This window comes from Ceratocystis lukuohia (genome assembly GCF_044167205.1).
Source record: "Ceratocystis lukuohia strain C4212 chromosome Unknown Supercontig7_pilon, whole genome shotgun sequence".
In the NCBI taxonomy this organism is placed as follows: Eukaryota; Fungi; Ascomycota; class Sordariomycetes; order Microascales; family Ceratocystidaceae; genus Ceratocystis; species Ceratocystis lukuohia.
In genome coordinates, this window is record NW_027263526.1 from 50,077 (window position 1) to 67,190 (window position 17,114).

General features: G+C 43.7%; 4 protein-coding genes across 4 annotated transcripts; 2 read left to right on the forward strand and 2 right to left on the reverse strand.

The window, feature by feature from the left end:
- Positions 1 to 2,840: 2,840 nt before the first annotated feature.
- Positions 2,841 to 3,518, reverse strand: HOO65_070010 (uncharacterized protein; the record flags this gene model as incomplete). The annotated part of the gene is made up of 3 exons (XM_071005172.1): positions 2,841 to 3,134; positions 3,189 to 3,331; positions 3,497 to 3,518. The coding sequence occupies 3 exons, from the start codon at positions 3,516 to 3,518 to the stop codon at positions 2,841 to 2,843; spliced, it is 459 nt and encodes a 152-aa protein (XP_070856728.1).
- Positions 3,519 to 6,456: 2,938 nt separating this feature from the next.
- On the forward strand, positions 6,457 to 7,629 carry HOO65_070011 (putative aryl-alcohol dehydrogenase AAD14; the record flags this gene model as incomplete). Its single annotated transcript, XM_071001214.1, has 1 exon — positions 6,457 to 7,629. One exon carries the CDS (start codon positions 6,457 to 6,459, stop codon positions 7,627 to 7,629), a length of 1,173 nt encoding a protein of 390 aa, XP_070856729.1.
- A 6,154-nt stretch (positions 7,630 to 13,783) lies between these two features.
- HOO65_070012 (uncharacterized protein) lies at positions 13,784 to 13,984 on the reverse strand (the record flags this gene model as incomplete). Its single annotated transcript, XM_071001215.1, has 1 exon — positions 13,784 to 13,984. One exon carries the CDS (start codon positions 13,982 to 13,984, stop codon positions 13,784 to 13,786), a length of 201 nt encoding a protein of 66 aa, XP_070856730.1.
- Positions 13,985 to 16,913: 2,929 nt separating this feature from the next.
- Positions 16,914 to 17,114, forward strand: HOO65_070013 (uncharacterized protein; the record flags this gene model as incomplete). Its single annotated transcript, XM_071001216.1, has 1 exon — positions 16,914 to 17,114. The coding sequence occupies one exon, from the start codon at positions 16,914 to 16,916 to the stop codon at positions 17,112 to 17,114; it is 201 nt and encodes a 66-aa protein (XP_070856731.1).

Consider the following 17,114-nt stretch of genomic DNA (forward strand, 5'->3'; position numbering starts at 1 on the left):
AGAGAATGAATAGAGAGACAAGCTTCACCATAACGATCAATCTGTATACCAGCACGGTTCCACTGCGGTTGTACAAGATCACGAGTGACTTCTAAAGTGATAAAATCTGAACTCAGTAGATTGTTCCAACAGAGTTACATAAGTAGAGAGAGGGAAAAGAAATATTTTCCAACTTAATAATGTATATGATAAGTGAGCGACGCACTTTTATGAACCCTCTGAATTAGATTCGCAATAGAAACACCACAATCTATCTAATCAATTAAAATTAATCACTATACTATTCTCTATTGACCTCTATTGTCTCCTGATAGGGCCTTACATCATGTCTGGTCTTTCTGCAAATACTACACTGCCAAACCTTTGCTCCTCGTGACCTTCCACGACTACCTCTTGAGGATTCAGCTGCTACCTGTGCATCAATATCTATCTCATCAATTGATTGTAATGCTTCCCCTATAGTCACAGGCCCTTCTCTTTTGCATCCTAGTCCTTTTTCCCCTCCGGCGTCGTCCTACTCTCTTATTCTCTTGTTCAAGTTGTCGAACTCTTTCCTGTAGTAAGACCATCTCGTGCATAATAACAGTTGTTGCCCTCTCAAAATGCTTCACAGCTTGAATTATTGACTTGGGGGAACTGCTCTTATGATTTTTAATCCTTCCTTGCAGATAATTAGAATTCGATTAGGCCTCTAGCACTGTCTTTGGGGTCCTTACAGTCCAGGGGTCGATGGTATTGTGACCTCTACAGGAGGCGTCGGAGTCTGTAGCGGCACATCAAGTTTCGACATGACAGAAAGATGAGAAATCATAAAAGCAGCTCCCTGGAGTCAATAAGTGAAGCTGTGAAGCGTTATGAGTAGGCAAAGGCTGTTATTAAGCATGCGATGGTCTTACTACTGGAAAGAGTTCGAAAACTTGAACAAGAGAATACGACAGTAGGGCAGCACGAGAGGGTGAAAAGGACTACGATATAGAAATAAGGGCCTTGAAATATAGGGGGAGCATCACAATCAATTGATCAGACAGATATTGATGTGCAAGTAACAGTTGAATCCTCGAGAGGTAGTCGCGGAAGGTCACAAGGAGCAAAGGGTCAGCAGTGTAGTATTTGCAGAAAGACTAGATATAAAATAAGGAACTGTCAGGACGTAATAGAGGTCAACAGAGAATAGTATAGTGGTTAATTTTACTTGATCAGATAGATTGTGGTGTTTCTATTGCGAATTTAATTCAGAGGGTTGATAAAAGTGCATCACTCACTTATCATATACGTTATGCCAATCAGTATGCTGGCCTACTTGAAATTTATGCCAAGGCCCAGCACACCTTGATAGGCTTTTTCCCATTGTGCAACCTTTGCCTCCTCATTCCCCATACTATTCAGTCCTTTTTCATTGCATGCTTTAGGCAACACAAGCAGGCTTGTGAGTAAGCAATGAAGCCTCCTACCAGATTCCCCTTGACCATTTTTGCCAACACTGACCTCGTATGTTCCAGTACTTTCTATTAGGTTACCATGATAGTAGTCGAGGTGAGTGTTCAAAGAGTGATTGTTTTCATTTCTCTACACCTACAAAGAGTCATATAGTGTTGCATGGCGCACTATCCAGGTTAAGTGGCGTCCCATTCATGCCCCACTTATTGATACCTCTTGTGGCTGAAGATCAGTGATAGGGTTGACACCCTATCATGAATCCTCATGAATCCTCATGAGCAATATATAAGGGGCGAGGTCCAAGGACGTGTAAAAGTTAACATACACGATAAGCATGCGCACCAAACAAGTATATGCACCAAAAAAATCAACACTCAAGACAGAAAGTGGCATAAAAACACAACAAAGCATCTAAAAAATTGAAAGCAAGTGCTATGTTCTTCTGCAGATATTGTAGAAACTATCTGACATGTTCTTGCATTATGACTAGTTCTGCCACAAGTCCTACAGTGCCTTTCACTCACTAGCCCCGACCTTCCTCAACCACCACTTCTCGATAATTCCCCCTCTATCTGTGTGTTAATGCCCTTTTGATCAATTGCCTGCCTACTGTCATCTACAGTCATTGTTCCTGTATTCTGTATCCGCATTCTTTTTGCTCTGCGCTGTTTGCTAAGGGACTCGTTTGACTGTTGAAGCGTCTGGTTCTCAGATTTCAATAATGTCATTTGATGTATTATTGCCGTTGTTCCCTTGGAAAATGACTTGAGCACCTCAAGAATAGATGCTGGAGAGCTACTTTGATGCTGCCTAATTCGTCTTTCAAGGTATTCAGATTGAGAAGTGGCCTCAAGTACTGTCTTTGGTGTCTTGGGAACCCATGGGTTGGGAAGGCTGGCCTCCTCGTCGACTGTTGTTGGGGTCTGTAGCCGCACATCAAGCTTAGAAATGATACTTTCAGGATCTAAAGGAACAAGTCCAGCTCTTCTAAATCCCCCCTTGATATTTCTTTCTGTCATAGTGGCTTGGTGGGCAGCATAAAATGCTGCAAAGCAGTCAGTCTTGGAAATGTGGGTTATCGAACATCTGATCAGATGCTCGATTTCTTGACCATATGCTTTCTTGAGAGGTCCAAAGCAGCCAATGTCAAGAGGCTGGAGTATATGAGATGAATGAGATGGCAGACAAAGTGTGATAATGTTGTTTTCCTTGCAGTGTTTCTCCAAGTCAACTGGGTAGTGGCTTTCATGACTGTCGAAGATCAGAAGGCAATAGCGACCACTAGATCGTGCCTTTGTATGCCAATCAAAGTGCTTAAGCTACTCAAGGCCTGTCTCATTATCAGTCCAGCCATTGTGGGTTGTCGCGATAGCCAAATCCCCCAGAAGGTTGCTTTCTTGGTGTCAGCTGGCAAGGTGATATCGGCCTGCAACTACGATAAACAGCGCAATCGCCCAGCCTTCGGCATTGATTGCCTGAATGGCTGTACCCCATTCCCAGTTTCCAAGCTGCACTGATTTTACCTTTCCACGCCTTTCTGCACCTGTGATGACAATTCCACTTGCAATGACACCCATCATAAAGCCAGTCTCATCAAAGTTGTAGACATCAGAGAGGCTGATACTGTATTTTGCAATTGTGTTCTCCACAAGCGTGAAACAACTGCGAATAATAGCTGGATCTTTGCATTTGGCCCTCTTGTAGTCATATCTACGATTAAATTGCGTCTTGAAGTCTGGTTGTCACTTGACGAAGTTGGAAGCCCAGCGCTTACCAACAGGTGACACGTCGTGGTCAGCGAGGAGTTTATTAGCCATTTCTTCAACACCACGAAGTCGCGGAGCAAATCCTCGTGAATCCAGGTCGATAGTCAACTGTAAAATAGTCTCCTCTTCTAGATCAGATAGTTTTCGTAATTTGAAGATCCAGTCATGCGGAGATTGAAAACCATGATGCCGGCAATGTAACTTATAATCGCTCACTTCGTATGTCTTTGCAGCCTGTCGGAGACTTAATTTTCGATCATTTTGAAGGGCTTGAGGAGAAAAAAGTATATTACCCTCGTTATTTGGTTGAGGCATATTTAATGGTTGAGAATTCATTGATCAAATGGAACAAAGTAAAGTTGTTTGATTTTTGGTGCGCATGCTTATCGCGCATGTTAGTTATATAGGCAATTAGTGCAAATAACGTCCATGATAAGTGAGTGCCCAAAACAAGTGAGCGCCCAATTTTTTACCACCTACATTATAGATTCTTTTATAAAGAAGCAACAAAGCATCTTATTGATTAAAACCAATTGCTATTCTCTTCTCTAGATATCTCAGAAGCAATGTGAAATGTTTTTGAGTTAAGACTAGCCTTATCACATATTCCACACTGCCTTTCCCTTGCCAGCGCTGGCCTCCTCCGACCACCACTTTGCAATAGTTTGGCCATAATCTGTATACTAACATCTTTCTGATCAGCCTCATTCCTTCCCTCACCCACAGTCACCTTACCTGCATCCTATAACCAGGTCCTTCTTGCTCTACACCACTTACGAAGAGTCACATTTGTCTGTCAAAGCATCTGGTTCTCAGACTTCAATGGCGCATTCTGATGCATTATTGTCTCTGTTCCCTTTGAAAGTGACTTAGGTGACTCAAGAATTGACAGGGAGCTACTCTAATGCTATCTCACTCGTCCTTCTAGGTATTCAGATTATCCAGCTATGGACTCCAGCACTGACTGTGGGGGAGGTGTTAAGGCTGCGCCTGTACGTGTTATCCCTTTCCTCCTCAATGCATGTTCTTTAACTCTCCGAACCGGCTACAATTAAGATCTTGTATCCAACCCGTGACAGGAGACTGGCCTCCTGGATCCTTGGGTCTCATAGACCACAAATACACTGCTTGAGACCAGCTCACAACCTGAATACCTCGAAGGACAAATACGACAGCATTAGAGTAGCTCTCCCTCATAGATTCTTGGGGAACTTGGGTCGTTTTCAAAGAGAATGAACGCAATACTGCATCATAATGCCTTGTTGAAGTCTGAGAACCAAATACTTCAGCAGGCAAATATAACTCTTGGTAAGTTGTGTAGAGCAAAAAGGGCCTGGCTATAGGATAGAGGTACAGTGACTATGGGTGAAGAAAGGAATGAAACTGATCAGAAAGACATTAATATGCAGGTGATGGGTGTACTATTGAGAAGTGGTGGTCAGAGGAGGCCAGAGCTGGCAAGGGAAAGGCAGTGTGGAATATGTGATAAGGCTAGTCTTAACTCAAAAACATTTCACATTGCTACTGAAATATCTAGAGAAGAGAATAGCAATTCGTTTTAATCAATAAGATGCTTTGTTGCTTCTTTATAAAAGAATCCATAATGTAGGTGGTAAAGAATTGGGCACTCGCTTGTTTTGGGCGCTCACTTATCATAGACGTTAATGCGCTTACTGATGTGCTAAATATTGTGGTTACACAATTAGAGGTGTTTTTATACTCAATATTACACAATGTAAAGGGAAGGCTATCCAACCCATGGGAGTGGAGAAGGAAGCAATGATCTGGGGATACAGCGGTACGACTATACGAGAATACGAACATCCGAACATCCGAAAGATTTTGTTCAACGAAAAACGTAAAGGATCATTAGAGATAAACAATTGCCTAATAACCAGCAGCAGAGTTAGAGCTGAACATACTTTAAATTTCATGGACTCTTTGTTCTCCATTTTTCCTCTCCTAACTTTTGCTAAGACCTGTGTAACATCAGACACTGCCCCCCCCCCCTATACAGTATGATAAAACTCCTCAATCATTTGAGTAACTTAGATAGTTGTTTCTTTTCCTCCTCAATGTTGAATCTCTTATTATCTCTGAACTTGTCTACATGATCAACTGTACACTAACCTGTGACAGTGTAGGGGACTAGGGAATGCAATGCAGGGTCAGAAGACATGGAAATTGTGGATTTGGGTAAGGACTGTAAGGCTTCACGAGATACAAGAAGATTCAATTGTATAACAGCTCTGTATTGAAGAAGAACTCGATAAGTTCTAAAAGAAACTAAAGTGAGCTATGCTAACGACGGTGGTTGAGTGGTTTATATGTACGTTGGGAAATATGCACTTTGGTAGAGGGACTAGAGGAAGACACTAGGAAGACACTAGGAAGACGCTAGGAAGACGCTAGGAGAATGGGCTAGAGAGAAAAAGGGGCTTTTGGTGCATCGTATGGTTTCCTGGGTGAGGGCAGGGCCTGAACCATACATGATCCGTAGATCATTACAAGGACAAAAGTAACAGTAAATATTGGGAGGACGTACTGAATGTACTGTGAAGAAGAAGGAGAATGAATGATTGTTCATTGTTGTTGTGTCTATCTATCTAAGTCTAGTCCGAGGAGCGGATCTCAGCCGGCTTATATATCCATCACCATCATGTTCTAGATCAAGCACATGGGCCTTGGAAGGAGACCCTTGATGTCTGATACTAACCCTAACGTTTGGGCGAACTGGATCAGGGTCAGCAATCTTGGTAACACAGACTTAGGTTACTGACACTTAGATACACTAAAAAATTGACAAGGTAATGCAAAAATAGGGGGGAGGGGAGTGTGCGTGGATAGGAGAGGGGGGAGTGGGTGTAGGCATTGCCGTGACACCTAGTACAATTAGTAATCCTTAGACACTGTTATATGTGCCCCCCACTTAGTATTCATACACACCCTCTTTGGATTACCTATGCAATTGGGTGCGCCTATTGGGGCCCTACATTGATCTCGAGATTACAAATGAACACTTAGGCGGTGGAATTCCGTCCCAAGGGATATAGGCTCAGCAAACTACGACCATGTGTTCAGTCCATGGTGGACATATCATGTACATAAGAATGGTCCTATCCTAGGCTTAGACAGAGATTCTTGTCTTGGAAAACACTCACCTCTCAAAGACATCTGTTTCCTTTCTTTTTCTCCTCTTGCTCACTTCACTTCAGCTATCAACCACCACCAATTATCATTCACACTGCCCATCATGTCTTCTCAGAATGAAAGCCCCTTTTTTGGCACTGCCGCCCCCCCGCCCACAGAGCTCGGCCGTCTGCGCATTATGGCAGCCAACTGCTCTCTCCGTGTCTCCCCACTCCAGCTAGGCGCCATGTCTATTGGAGATGCCTGGAAGGAGTTTATGGGTAGCATGGATAAAGAATCGTCCTTTAAGCTCCTAGACGCATATGTTGCTGCTGGTGGCAATATCATTGACACAGCTAGTGGCTACCAGAATGACCAGTCTGAGCAGTGGATTGGTGAGTGGATGCAGGAGCGGGGCAACCGCGACAAGATGATAATTGCTACCAAGTTCTCTATGGATTACCAGGCCTATCGCTTTGGCAAGGGAAATACACCCAACACTTGTGGAAACGGCCGTCGCAGCATACTCCTGACCTTGCGTGACTCCTTGAAGAAGCTACAGACTGACTTTGTTGAAATTTTCTACCTCCATTACTGGGACTTCACTGCCAGCATCAAGGAGATTATGGACACTCTCCATGCTCTAGTCGAGTCTGGCAAAGTGATGTTCCTTGCTATCTCCGACACCCCCGCCTGGATCGTGGCTGCTGCTAACACTTATGCCATTGAGAACGGCAAGACACCCCTTTCCATCTATCAGGGTCGCTGGAACATTGGTACCCGTGATGTAGAGCGTGAGATTGTCCCTGTTTTGCGCCACTTTGGCATGTCATTCTGCGCCTGGGACGCCATGGGCGGAGGCCAGTGGCAGACTAAGAAGCAGATCGAGGAGCGCCGCAAGAACAACGAGAAAATGCGCTCTGCTTTTAGCAATGGATTTGACCAGTCCCCCCAGGACGCTGCTATCAGCGAGGCTCTTGAGAAGGTTGCGGCCGAGGTTAATGCTCCCAACATCCAGGCAGTTGCTTTGGCCTATCTGCTTGCCAAGGGCGAGCAGCTCAAGATCAACGTGTTTCCCATTGTCGGCGGGAGAAAGATCGAGCATCTCAATGGAAACATTTCTGCCCTCAGCATTAACCTTTCAGACAAACAGATGGAATATCTGGAGAGTGTGGCCCCGTTCAAACCCGAGTTCCCGTACAACAGCTTAGGATCTGACCCCAACATTGATCCCAATGGCGCCTTTATGCTGAACAAGACTGGAAACTACAAGTTCCCGCTACCCTTCCGCCCTTAGAAGCCACAGGACGGTATAAATATCAAGACATAGTTCACACAAGTTTACATAAATATCAATCAATGACGGTTATGTTTCACTCTCTTTTGTGGACTGCTAGGTAGATTATAAGTAACAGTTGCATGTTGTCAGTAACGTAAGTTACAAGTGAGCGCCTAATCCAAGTGAGTGCCCAATTTCTTTCCCACCTACATTCAAGATTCTTTCATAACAACACAATAAAGCATCTTATTCAGTAAAATTGATTTTTATTCCCTTCTTTAGATGTCTTGACACCAATCTAACATGTTCTTGAGTTATGACTGGCTTTACTACAAATTCCATACTGCCTTTCCCTCGCCGGGCCCGACCTTCCCTGACCACCACTTCTGGATGATTCCCTCATCACCTGCGCATCAACATCTTTCTGATCAATTTCATCCCTTCCCTTGCCTACAGTGAGCTTTCCTCCATTCTGTAGCGGGGTCCTTTTTGCGCTAAACTGCTTACTAACAGTCACATTTGCCTGTCGAAGCATCTGGTTCTCGGACTTCAATCAGGCATTCTGATGCATTATTTCCATTATTCCCTTTGGAAATGACTTAAGTGTCTCACGAATTCATGAGTGAGAGTTACTTCAATGATGCCTCACTCGTCTTTTGAGGTATTCAGATTTTTAGCTGGCCTCAAGCACTGTCTTTGGGGTCTTTGAGACCCAAGGGTCCAGGAGGCCGGCCTCTTCCATAGCCAGTGTTGGAGTCCGTAGCTGCACAATTTGAATACCTTGAAAGACGAGTGAGGTGGCATCAGAGAAGCTCCATCATCAATTCTTGGGGCATTTAAGTAACTTTCAAAGGGAACAAAGGCAATAATGCATGAGAATGCCTTGTTGAAGTCTCAGAACCAGATTCTTCGACAGGCAAATGTGACTGTCAGTAAGCAGTTTAGCGCAAAAAGGACCCCGCTACAGAATGGAGGAAAGCTCACTGTAGACAAGGAAAGGGATGAAATTGATCAGAAAGATGTTGATGCGCAGGTGATGACGGAATCATCCAAAAGTGGTGGTCAGGGAAGGTCAGGGCCAGCGAGGGAAAGGCGGTATGGAACTTGTAGTAAAGCCGGTCATAACTCAAGAACATGTCACATTGCTTCTGAGATATCTAGAGAAGAGAATAACACTTAGTTTTAATTGATAAGATGCTTTATTACTTTTTTATAAAAGAATCTACAATGTAGATGGTCAAAGAATTAGGCACTCACTTGTAACTTACGTTAACCTGAGTCAGGGTTACCAAGATTGCTGACCCTGATCCAGTTCGCCCAAACGTTAGGGTTAGTATCAGACATCAAGGGTCTTCTTCCAAGGCCCATTTGCCTGATCTAGAACATGATGGTGATGGATATATAAGCCGGCTGAGATCCGCTCCTCGGACTAGACTTAGATAGACATAGAACATTATGAACAATCACTCATTCTCCTTCTTCCTCTTCTTCACAGGACATTCAGTACGTCCCCCTAATATTTACTGTTACATGTGCAAAACAACCTCAAGACACTGGCGCTGCCATGCTTTATTTTAGTATCAGAATCAGTATTACAGTGCCAATTTCCTGTCTTCTGTAGAATAGATCTTAATGTTTGAATCAGTTGATATATTAAAGGTATTACTTCTAGGCTACGTCCTTGGACTTCATCCCTTTTGTATTGTGCTCATGAGGATTCATGATGGGGTGTCAACCCTTTTGTCGGAAAAATCTACTGAATTCAGTTAAATCACTTTTGAAGTCACTCGTGATCCTGTACAACTGCACGTGGAACCGTGCTGGTATACAGACTGATCGAAATGGTGAAGCTTGCTTCTCTATTCTTTGTCTAAAGTGTTCAGTTCTTCCATCATGCACAACTAAGCCAGAGTATTCAGGCTTGGGTTTACCCAGGGTTAATACAAGTGAAGGCAGATCCCCCACAATACTTATCCTCCATGTATTTCATCTAACACTGGGAGTAGTATTTCTATGATAAGCTGATGGAAGCATCTAGAGGTAGAACTTCATTTGTCACACGCGAGTTCTTCGCCACCGCCATCACTACTTCTTATATACCTTCATCTCGCTCAGCTCCTGCCATTGTGCCTCCCACAGGTGTAAACGACCAGTCTGCCATCATAGGAACCCCTCAGTGAGCTGAGTTGCCTCAGGCTACTGATAATCATCCAATATCAGCCCCCCCCCTCGAATGACTTCTTTTTCTCAGACTAGCAATAACGCTATTGGTTTGGGTTCTGAGTTGGATTTGCCTAGCAACCTACAGAAGATCCCATATTTCATAGTCCCCTATGATTTGAGCCTCCTCGACAATGTCCAAACAGCAGAAAACCTGGCAACTCTCCCAGATATCATTGCTTTTGAATGTGGCAAAGTGAGGCTTCTTCCCGCTTGGCACTGTTTTCCTTCCAAGTTACTAGAAATTGCAGAGCCCAGCATCTCCATGGATCCTTTTCAAATCTTCAATCCCGGCCCTAATTTTGCCATGGGAGAGCCTCAAGGTTGCGACTACTTTCGACACCCGCACCACTTTGGGTGGCTCTCCCCAGACAATCAAGAGTTAAAAGCTGTTGGGGTTAGGGCTTTAGACGAAGCTGCTCTTGCTGCAATAGTTAGAGCCTTTGGTATTTCAGCTCCAGCAATATTTGGAACATCAAATGGTAGAGCGACCATGTGAGTATTCATGGTTGATGGGAGTAGAGTAAGTAGGAATCCAGGAGAGGCCAGGCGTATTCTTGGGGTAGTCGTCTTGGGGGGCTGTTTTTTGCAGGCTGTTTTTCTTTATGCATTAGTATGGACTTTCTAGCAATTAAAAAACTTGGGTTGGAAATAACAGCTTTACATATGAATGAATATTTGTTGAGTATTTGCATATTTCATGACCTAGCAGTAGATAGGTTGTAAAATCAGGCTTGGAGATGGTCAGATATTTCACTTTAGAGAGTAAAAGGGTGGAAATGATCTAATGGCAAATAGGTCTTGGGATGTCTACGTTGCACATACCGCTTCATTGAATAACTAGAACTGGGAGACTAGCCAAAAGAGTTAGATATTCATTAGATGTATCAATAGCAAACTTAAATGAGACAACAATTTGCAAATAGCTTCTATTTTGCCTGAGTACTGTAGAAGTGAAGTAGCTGAGCTTTAGTAGTAGTATTTCTTTTTTGCTTGACAAAGAGGTAGTAATGCATGGTAGTCAGGAAGGTCGAACTATCTGTAACAAAGAACCTATGTTGTCTAGAACAAGGCCAGAATAGCGAAGGGGGTAAGAATGAGCTTCAGGCCTCTAGCATATAATATGAACGACAGCAATATTCAATCATCTCGTGAGTTTAACCTAGTCACTCTATTGTCCACCAAGTATTCAGGAGGCTGCTTCACAAGTTTGGTATGTATATAAATGATCTCGCTGTTTATCTTGCAGCATTTGTTCAACTTCCTGGACCAACACTCACTCCTTCAAAGTTCAGCCATTACCTGTTCATCGTTATCATACACTGCGTGACGCCATCTTCGCATAAGCTACAATGGTCCTATGTAAACCTAAATGTTTGCATTCCCCCATTAGTCTCCATATCGCACCTGACCAAAGTTCAAGACTGTTATCTATTGTCTCAAGTAGAAGAGATTTAGGCGGTAGTTTTATTAGCAGTAACCTTGGGCCCTGTCACGCCAGAGGCCGAGATTGTAGACAGCATAATTATGCAGCTTTAGGGGAAAGGGCGTGTCTAGTTACCACTATTTACACAGAGTTTACCAGTCCTTGGCCTGCAGCCACATTCCCGGGCTAAATCATGGTCTATTTTTCGTTGTATCTAGTCTCATAAAATCTGTGCGGTCTAGGGGTACACATTGATGACATATATTCTACATCTTTTCTTTGCTTCGGGTCTTTTTTTGCCCGAGTCCGATCAAGGTTCTTCCTGCTTTTGTGGGTTAAATGCAGCTATGCATGGATGGGTACTGAGAGGGCGGGATTCGGGACCTGTTGGCCACTTTGATATAGGACGCTTGGCCTATTTTTGCAAAGTGTAAGCATAGTTAAGCACTAGGGGGGGAGGCCGTACCGACACTTTAGCCTACCTGAGTCAATATTGCCAGACAAGGAGTTTGTGAATACACCATGGAAACTAACCTGCATATCACGTTGCTACCAATGGAGCAGTTGGACTAATGAATACAGAGGCCAAGTCGAAGATAGCTAAACTTGAGCCCCAATGCCTATACTGCTTTGAGTCCTTACAAATAGCTGAATGTGCTTTCAATACAGCTCCAAGTAGCTCAACACAAGTTTAACCCTTTTTCTTGAGCCATGGCTACCGCCCGAAGAGAATCAGCCTTGAATTATGACGGATACCCCAATGGACCACTGTGTAAAGGGCAAAGGGTGATACACAAGTTGACCAATACTTCAGAATGGGCAAAGGCCAAGTTAATCATGACAAGACCAGCAATGGAAGAGTCAGCGAACAGGAAGAGAGAGGCACATCCAGCTGACCGAGAAGGTGACTGGATCTGGTCACCCTTGGGAAAAGAACAAACTGGGCCTGGCCTGGACTTGGAAGAGTACTTCCAACCAAGTATATTCAGTGTCAAGTAAAGAGAAAGGTTAATAGTCACATTTTCAAACCTTCAGTCGCTGGCTCACTAGGCTATAATACCTATCATGCTGATTGACTAGGACGCGCTGCCGACGATGCAATCCCTTGATAAAACAGTCTTGATGATCTATTAGTTCCCAGTGGGATTGAGGATGGACAGGCAAAGTGGGAAAGGGGCCTTGTGGAAAGCAAACATAATAAAAAATACAAATCACTAGTACAAAGTCAAATGGCAAGGTTGGCAGTGGCCCTCATGGGAACCTTCAGAATAGCTTGGTAATACCTTGGAAATACATTGGCCCTGAAGCCATGAAAAAAGCACAACAAACGAAGACGGGGAACAATAAGAGGGACGGATATTAGGACTTCGGGCCACTGAGAAGTAATAACACGATCAAGTCAAGATACCACCACAAGACTCTAGGCCATAGTTTCTAAGCTTGCGGCTAGTCTGATAGATGGACGAGTATTTACATACCTATAAGAAGCCAGAGCCTTGTGAAAAGAAACGTCGCTAGATCACACCCCCATAGGATTAGACACTACCCCTATTCTAAAGACACATAGGTCCATGATTGCCAGCCCTCTAGTTGGATTAATTAGTTTTCTTCCCATTCCTCTATGATGTGAATTCTGTGTTTCTCCTTACACCTGTGAGGACCGAGTCTGGATATCTGGACCTCAACACCTGGCATCGCAGGATACACTTGTAGGAGCATATCGCTCAAATCACTGAAGTTAGAAGGTGTTTCCATTGCTTGGGCCTGTGGTGGCGATGGAAGCAAAAGATCTAGCATGTCATCATCCTTCCCATCAGGCATCTCACTCAACATGTCCTTGAAGAAGGATATCTTGATGATGGCCGAATCAGGAAGACAACTTGAATGCTCGAGGATGGTGGAGAGGTGGAAGCTAAGCTCTATCAGCTGGTAATCCCAAACGCCTGGTACCCCAACATGGGCTGGCAAAAGCACATCTCGAAGGTGGCCGAATTGAAAAAGGCGATTTCAATGGCTGAATAGTGAAAGCAAAATTAAAGCTGTGCCAGTTTTTCATCGATCCCTTCTAGCCCCTAAAAGTACGCTTGGGTGAGCATAGTGTGCTAATGGAAAATGGCAAACACCTAGAAATGCTGCTACATGGCAATGAATTTAATGCAGTACAGCTGAAACAGAGACTCTGACATTTCAAACATGCGCAAGAGAATCTTGAAAATTGGATTTCATCAGTTACAGTAGGCATGTCGAAGCTGTATCCCTTTGTGATTCACTTGAAAACGAGAACCAAGAATACTCTTTTGAAATAGGACCTCTGCTTTAGAGTTTATGAAACTGAGGGTGAGGCCTAGGAGGACAAACGAGAAAGTTCACTAAACTTCAGAAGCCATACGCATTTTTAAGTCTGATGATTTTTGTGTATTGATGAAAATATGGAGGGGTTTGAAATAGCAGAAGAAGAAGTACATGAGGTGATTTATGTGACCTGGTCATGAATGGCCTCTAGGCTAGAAAATAAGTCCCACCAGTCTATTCTCCTGTGCAGATGGACATATCCACGGCACGTAGCATGTTGTCGGGGCCTTCGCAGTAGCAGTTTCCTTGGAAGATGCGGCAGTTCTTCAACTGTCTGGCAGCAATGTTACCATGGGTGTTGGCTGTGTCAACAGCAGGCATGGCAATAGCAGTGCCAGCAAGGGCGAGGAGGAAGGTAACAGTCCAGGATTGCATGTTGTTGGGCTGGTTATTGATAGACAAGATGAGAAAGAAGTGTAAAGGAGAAACGAAGTTTCAAAAGACTGTAGATGGAGGTAAGATGGCAAAGGTAGAGAACTGATGTGGTGATGGGGAATAGCAACAAGACTGGCTATCACGGAGGGAGGAGAGGTCTTTTATACATGCCGAGAAAGACTCTTGAGCAAAACTCAACTGAGTATCTTGATTCACATCACGGCTTCTTGATTACAAAAGCTACATCAAGCATTTGGCTATAGAGCACATAGAGGTCTGTGTAGAGGATTCTCATGATTTAGTTGTTATCAGCTACTTTGGTGAAGATAAAATGCTCGTCAAGGTAGCAGATTACGTACTGGTATAGCCATGAGCTGTACGCTTTGCCCATATTTCACTTGCACACACTACCTATATTCGGCATAAACGGACCCCGTTTGAGCAGAAGTTCGCCATTATTTCATGCTAATACATTAACTTTCTTGCCTCCCCTACCATTCTGTATTTTGATGGTACGAACTGTGTAATGCTTTTATCCTTTCAAACTGTGTAGCCAACATCATGTCCATTCTCCAGCCAAGTCCATTTCATCTTATGCAAGTTATACAGGTGACTTGGTACATATCTTCATCAACCAGTACTCATAAATGGAGTACACCTAGAGGGAACATGGTATAGGTAAACATCAGCAGTGCAGGTGTGCTAGGTACTATGCCAGCAGAACAGGAGCAATAGAGAATCAAGGGTGTGCCTGCTGAGAGACCTTAATGTCAGGATCACAAACACTGTGACTTCAGGCAAGAGTATTCAGTAAATCTAATCAGTCCGAGACTAATGATGACATTCATCACCTAGCGGCCCAGGCATTGCTTCCTACACTATTGGATAGTCATCCAGTATTCATTATTAGAATTGCAACAGCAATCACTGACCAATAAAGTACCGTGTTTCCGACTTCCATGGCATCCAAGATTATAGATCCTGATAGATAGGTGCTGGTATCAGTGGCACATCCTATAGTCTTCTGTAGGACTCTGGACAAGTAAAGATGATACGCCATTGTCCCTACATTTTCCCACACTAACACAGTGAAACTATGCACAGCTAGCATCCTCCCCAGCAGTATATAGATGGCTACATTACCTTGAGTTTATGGCGGCAACTAACTGCAAACAGTAGTATGGGTTAAATACTTTGCGTTAGAAGTTGTAAAGCTGTTCGTCGTAGAGGGCCTATGTCTAGAAAGAAGAATACATTTGAGGCCACCATCTATCGAGGTCAATACCTAGTTTTACCCTGGGTTCCTAACTATAGCTACATTATCCACTACCTTCTTGATTACCAATAAAATGATGGCGCGTTGGAATTCAGAGGTTGGGAATACCAAAGTAAGTCATTTCATGTAGGGGGTTCTGTGAACAAAGGGTCCGAAATTGTTTTGTTTTGCCCACTCGGCTTGACTTTCAACTCTGCACTGCATTTGCGCTACGCTTCTCCCTGTGCTTTGGTTATTCCTTGGCCAAACACACGAGGTGGAGGAGTCCATAGCGTCGAAAAAGTCACAACACAGACTGAAGGAGAGTTGTGCGGAAGTCAGCAATTTGGTTTTGAGCCCTTGGGGTTTTGGTGATGATAACCTATAGTGTCAGCTATCTAACAGTCTAACAAGTAGTTCTTGAGCTTCTATATTATATTCATCACCACTAGTATCAGTGTGGGTAGACTTAGTGGCGAGGATGATGCGTTATGAGAGTATGGAGCTTGTAAATTTATCTCAAGGTGCTACCCTAGTATAGGATGGCAGTGAGGATGGGCCCAAAATGCTAGCTACAAGCTAGGATAAATGATATAATTTCAGAACACAGGTATGCACATTACTAAGCAATAGCGTATTGGATTCATTCTGCGAGTCAAAGAACGAGCCATATAAAGCACATTCACCAACCTATAGACAGATCTATGCTCACAATGTTCTGTGTATCTTCCTACATAAACATTGAGATAACAAGACTGTTAAATCAAGCGACCACGTTCCTTCGAGCGGACTAAGCGCAGGTCGAAGTATAGAGTTTATAGTTATATAATATCAAGTGCTCAAAATACGGGAACTTTGATCATCGAAATACATCCCTATCCCCCTAATCTTGCCTGAAGTCACAGTGTTTGTGATCCTGACATCTAGGACTCTTGGCAGGCACACCCTTGATTCTCTATTGCTCCTGTTCTGCTGCCATGATAACTAGCACACCTGCACCGCTGATGTATACATCATGTTCTGTTTAGGAGGTGTACTCCACTCATTACTACTGGCTGATGAAGACTATGCAAGTCACATAATATGAGATGGACATGACTGGAGTATGGGGATGATGTTTGCTACACAGTTTGAAAGGATAAAAGCATTACACAGTTCGTACCACTAAAACACAGAAGGGTAGGGGAGGCAAGAAAGTTGATGTATTAGCATCAAATAATGGCGGACTTCTGCTCAAAAGGGGTCGGTTTATGCCGAACATAGGTAGTGTGTGCAAGTGAAATATGGGCAAAGCGTACAGCTCATGGCTATACCAGTACGTAATCTGCTACCTTGACGAGCATTTTATCTTCACCAAAGTAGCTGATAACAACTAAATCATGAGAATCCTCTACACAGACCTCTATGTGCTCTATAGCCAAATGCTTGATGTAGCTTTTGTAATCAAGAAGCCGTGATGTGAATCAAGATACTCAGTTGATTTTTTCTCAAGAGTCTTTCTGGGCATGCATAAAAGACCTCTCCTCCCTCCGTGATAGCCAGTCTTGTTGCTATTCCCCATCACCACATCAGTTCTCTACCTTTGCCGTCTTTCCTTCATCTACAGCCTTTTGAAACTCCATTTCTCCTTTACACTTCTTTCTCATCTTGTCTATCAATAACCAGCCCAACAACATGCAATCCTGGACTGTTACCTTCCTCCTCGCCCTTGCTGGCACTGCTATTGCCATGCCTGCTGTTGACACAGCCAACACCCATGGTAACATTGCTGCCAGACAGTTGAAGAACTGCCGCATCTTCCAAGGAAACTGCTACTGCGAAGGCCCCGACAACATTCTACGTGCCGTGGATATGTCCATCTGCACAGGAGAATAG